At 40.1% G+C, this 5,215-nt stretch overlaps 1 protein-coding gene across 1 annotated transcript in view; it reads left to right on the top strand.

Moving 5' to 3' along the window:
* FAM169A (family with sequence similarity 169 member A) overlaps positions 1–5,215 on the top strand; it is a 71,346-nt gene that overhangs the window by 4,400 nt on the left and 61,731 nt on the right. The window contains exons 2-3 of the mRNA XM_003785916.1: positions 3,307–3,406; positions 3,723–3,808. Coding sequence (XP_003785964.1) covers positions 3,307–3,406; positions 3,723–3,808 — 186 coding nt within the window. The remainder of the gene's footprint in view (positions 1–3,306; positions 3,407–3,722; positions 3,809–5,215) is intronic.

Below are 5,215 nucleotides of genomic sequence, written 5' to 3'. Positions count from 1 at the left end.
AATGATTCTTTTGTTTTCAATTTCATTGATCTCTGATTTAATTTTGGATATTTCTTTTCTTCTGCTGGGTTTAGACTTAGATTGTTCTTCTTTTTCCAATTTCATAAGATGGCTTGTGAGTTTGTTGATGCACTCTCTTTCTGTTTTTCGAATGTAGGCATCTAAAGCGATAATTTTTCCTCTCAGAACTGCTTTTGCAGTATCCCACAGGTTTTGGTAGCTTGTGTCTTCATTGTTGTTATGGTTAAGGAAGTTAATGATTTCCTCTTTTATTTCTTCTTCACCCAACTGTCATTCAACAGAAGGTTGTTTAATTTCCATACCTTTTTATGGGGTTGAACATTTTTGTTGGAGTTGAGTTCCACCTTTAGTGCCTTGTGGTCTGAGAAGATACAAGATAAAATTTCAGTTCTTTTGATTCTGTTGAGGTTTGTTTTGTGTCCTAGGATATGATCAATTTTGGAGAATGTTCCATCGGGTGATGAGAAGAATATATATTTTTTATCTTTGGGATGGAGTGCTCCATATTCGTCAATCAAGCACAGTTGCTCTAGGGTCTCATTTAAGTCCCTTATATCTTTGTTTAATTTCTGTTTAGAGGATCTGTCCAGTTCTGTAAGAGGAGTATTAAAGTCCCCTGTTACTATGGTATGATAGGATATCATATTGCTCAGACTGAGTAATGTCTGTTTCAAGAATCTGGGAGCATTTAAATTGGGTGCATAAATATTTAGAATTGAAATGTCTTCTTGTATTTTTCCCTTGATCAATATAAAGTGACCATCTTTGTCTTTTTGACTGTAGTTGCTTTGAATCCACATGTATCTGAAAATAAGATTGCCACTCTTCTCTTCTTGTGAATTCCATTTGCCTGAAAAATTGTCTTCCAATCCTTAACTCGGAGTTTTATTTTGTCTTTTGAGGCTAGGGGTGTTTCTTGCAGACAGCAAATGGATGGCTTGTGTTTTTTAATCTAGTCAGCTAATCTATGCTTCTTCAGTGGGGAATTCAAGCCATTAACATTTATTGAGATAATTGATAAGTGTGCTAGTGTTCTATTAATCTTATTTTGTGAGAGTCCATTGCTTAGTTTTATTTTTTGCATCATTGTGGAAGTTAGGTTCTGTCCTTTAATTTCTGAGTTCTTACTTTGCTGTTGATCCATTGTGATGGTCAGTGTATAGAACAGGTTGAAGTGTTTCCTGTAGAGTTGGTCTTCTGGCAAATATCCTCAATGTTTGTATATCAGTAAATGATTTGATTTCTCTGTCAATTATAAAGCTTAGCAGGATATAGAATTCTGGGCTGGAGATTGTTCTGTTTAAGTAAATTTAAGGTAGATGACCGTTGTCTTCTGGCTTGGCAAGTTTCATTAGAGAAGTCTGCAGTCACCCTGATGGATTTGCCTCTGTAGGTCAACTGGCACTTACTCCTGGCAGCTTGTAGAATCTTTTCTTTTGTCTTGACTTTGGACAGGTTCATCACAATGTGTCTTGGAGAAGCTCTGTTAGAGTTGAGGCAACCTGGGGTCCGATATCCCTCTGAAAGGAGTGTGTCAGAATCTTTGGTGATATTTGGGAAATTTTCATTTATAATATTCTGAAGTATGGCTTTCTTTCCCCTGGGGCATTCTTCTTTCCCTTCTGGGATACCTATAACTCGTATGTTTAAACACTTCATAATGTCCCATAATTCTGTCAGTGAACGTTCTGCTTTCTCTCTCTTCTTTTCTGCCTCTTTAACTATCTGAGTTATCTCAAGAGCTTTGTCCTCTACCTCTGAGATTCTTTCTTCTGCATGGTCTAATCTGTTGATACTTTCTTTTTTTTCATGGTCCTTCATTGAAGTTTTTTTTTTTTTTTTCTTAAATCATCACTGTATACATTAATGCAGTCATGGGGTACAATGTGCTGATTGTATATACAATTTGAAATATTTTCATCAAACTGGTTAACAGCCTTCACGGCATTCTCTTAGTTATTGTGTTAAGACATTTATATTCTACATTTAGTAAGTTTCACATGTGCCCTTGTAAGATGCACCATAGGTGTGGTCCCACCAATTACCCTCCCTTCTCCCATCTTCCTCCCTCCCCTGTTGATGCTTTGTATTGCATCTTTAAGTTCCTTAATTGATTGCTTCCCTTCCTTCAGCTCTGCTGTATCCTTTCTGTATTCTTCATATTGTTCATTTCTTCTTATTTGATTCTGTTTTTGGATTTCCTTTTGGTTATTTTCCACTTTATCAGTAGTTTTCTTCATTGTTTCCATCATTTCCTTCATTGTTTTCATGATCTGTATTCTAAATTCCCTTTCTGTCATTTGTAACATTTCTATATAGGTGGAATCCTCTGCAGTAGCTACCTCACAGTCCCTTGGGGGGGTTGCTCTGGACTGGTTTTTCAAGTTGCCAGGATTTTTCTGCTGGTTCTTCCTCATAAGTGATTTATCTGCTTCCTTACCCTAATTTTCCTTTCACTTCCCCTTGCTCTTTAAGTTACCATGCCTCTGGACTAGGGTTTCCATGAGTCCAGTTTTCCACTGCTTTTGTCCTCCTTATGGAGTTCAGAAGTCCCTTGCTGACTCCCTGTGTTTCCAAAAGGATGTTTCTGTTTCTAATCCAAATTGTAGTTTTTTGTTTTTTTTTTTTGTAGAGACAGAGTCTCAGTTTATCGCCCTTGGTAGAGTGCTGTGGCATCACACAGCAATTGTAGTGTTTTTTTTATGACTTTGAGTCATATCCTGGGATTTGTTTTTATTCAGATGTGGGGCTAGAACATAGTTATTAACATTTATTGATATAAATTTTCATTTTTCCCCCTAAAATAATAAAATTCTTCCAGAAGGAAAATACCTGATTTATTCTATTTTTTCTTTTTTTTTTTTTTGAGACAGCGCCTCAAGCTATCCCCCTGGGTAGAGTGCCGTGGTATTACAGCTCACAGCAACCTCCAACTCCTGGGCTCAAGCAAGTCCCCTGCCTCCGCCTCCCAAGTAGCTGGGACCACAGGCGCCCGCCACAACGCCCGGCTATTTTTCGGTTGCAGCCGTCATTGCTGTTTGGCGGGTCCGGGCTGGGGGTTCTAACCCACCACCTTAGGTGTACGTGGCTGGCGCCTTAGCCGGTTGAGCTATAGGCGCTGAGCCTATTCTATTTTTTCTTAAGAGACTAGAAATATCATCTCCTATGAAATGACGCTATGCAACTAAAATTAATGTAGGGAAAGTTTAATACCTTGATAAAAAGTAGTGTTTTTGTCATGTGTTTTCTTAACAGACTTTCACTAATCTCTAATTGTCATTTCAGATTCCTATTAGCCTATCCAATGTAGGCTTTGTACCTCTTTATGGTGGCGATCAGACTCAGAAAATTCTTGCTCTTTTTGCACCTGAGGATTCACTGACAGGTCTCTGTTTTTGCTTAATATTCATTAAATAGGGGACTTTTTCTCCAGACTGGTAGAACTTTATTAAAAAGGTAGTTTTATGAAGGAAGTTGTTATTTTAAAACTTGCTTCAAATTGTAATTTTACAAAAATATAATTATTTATTACTCATAATTAAGTGTTTAATGGATGGAATAAAATAAAATAAAAATCGTGTAGATGAGGCCACAATGTATTATAAAGTATTTAACAGTGTCTGTGTAAACTGTACCAGATATTAATAGTAATATTGTATACTTTAAAATGTAAATTCTAATGATTATCTATTCTTTTTTAGCTGTGGCTCTGTACCTTGCTGATCAGTGGTGGGCTATTGATGATATTGTGAAAACATCTGCTCCTTCTAGAGAGGGGCTTAAGCAGGTAACAAGATCCTGTAATTTTGGAAGTGTTTCCTATGAACAGTGATAGTTTTTGAAGTTACTGGGTTCTGTCCCATTTTAATATAATCAGGTTAAATTAAACCCCTAGAGTTTTATTCTTTTTTTTTTTTTTTTGGACAGAGCCTCAAGCTGTCCCCCTGGGTAGAGTGCCGTGGCATTACAGCTCACAGCAACCTCCAACTCCTGGGCTCAAGCGAGTCTCCTGCCTCCGCCTCCCAAGTAGCTGGGACCACAGGCGCCCGCCACAACGCCCGGCTATTTTTTGGTTGCAGCCGTCATTGTTGTTTGGCGGGTCCGGGCTGGGGATTCGAACCCGCCACGTTAGGTGTACGTGGCTGGCGCCTTAGCCGGTTGAGCTATAGGCGCCGAGCCGAGTTTTATTCTTTTGAGGAAACTGACACTCAGTTTGGGCTTCCTCTATTTTATGTGATTCTAACCATCTCTGAGAATTAGGTGAGGTGGAATGAATACATCTGGATTAGTTGACTGTGGCTACATTTATACACTTCAGCTTCTGATTTTCTTATTGAATAAAGGAAAAGCTAGTTTTCTTAGTGTGGTTGGTTAACTGCTTCTCTGGGAGAGACTGGCCAGGAAGCTTGTTTTTCAGTAGGGCCCCCTCTGGTGGTCTGCACAGTGTTCTGAACAGTGCAGGAGAGAAGATGCTTCCAACCTCTGCAACAGTGGTTCTCAACCTTCCTAATGCCTGGGCTCTTTAATATAGTTCCTGTGGGGGCGGCGCCTATGGCTCAGTGGATGGGGTTCCGGCCCCATATGCTGAGGGTGGCAGGTTTGAGCCTGACCCTGCCAGACTGCAACAAAGAAATAGCCGGCCGTTGTGGCAGGCGCCCATAATCCCAGCTACTTGGGAGGCTGAGGCAAGAGAATTGCCTAAGCCCAGGAGTTAGAGGTTGCTGTGAGCTGGGTAATGCCATGGCACTCTACCAAGGGCAATAAAATAGGACTCTGTCTCTACCAAAAAAAAAAAAAAGGCACAGAAAAATACAATTCCTTTGGGTCGCGACCCACAGGTTGAGAACCACTGCTCTACAGGGTTGTGGTAGAAGCTGGCTGACTGAGAAGTGTCACAGGAGGGAAGCTGATTTTCATGGTGGAGGTGAGAGGGTTTAAGAGACATCTCTATTACTTGGGTTATTAGAGAATAAGTAGGACAGGATGGAGGGAACATTCAACATTGTAAACTGTTTGAAGAGGCAGGACAGAATAAAATAGTGATGGCATCTTTGGTGGCTATAGGTGGGTGATTTCCATAAAAGTAGAAGGACAGGCTTGGTGCCTGTGGCTCATGTGGCTAAGGTGCCAGCCACATACACCTGAGGTGGTGGGTTTGAATCCAGCCCCAGCCTGCCAAACAACAATGACGGCT

Source organism: Otolemur garnettii, unplaced genomic scaffold (genome assembly GCF_000181295.1).
Source record: "Otolemur garnettii isolate 467f Iridium unplaced genomic scaffold, OtoGar3 scaffold00017, whole genome shotgun sequence".
Taxonomy (NCBI): domain Eukaryota; kingdom Metazoa; phylum Chordata; class Mammalia; order Primates; family Galagidae; genus Otolemur; species Otolemur garnettii.
The sequence above is the reverse complement of the archived record's forward strand: the minus strand, read 5'-3'. Positions and strand labels throughout refer to the sequence as shown.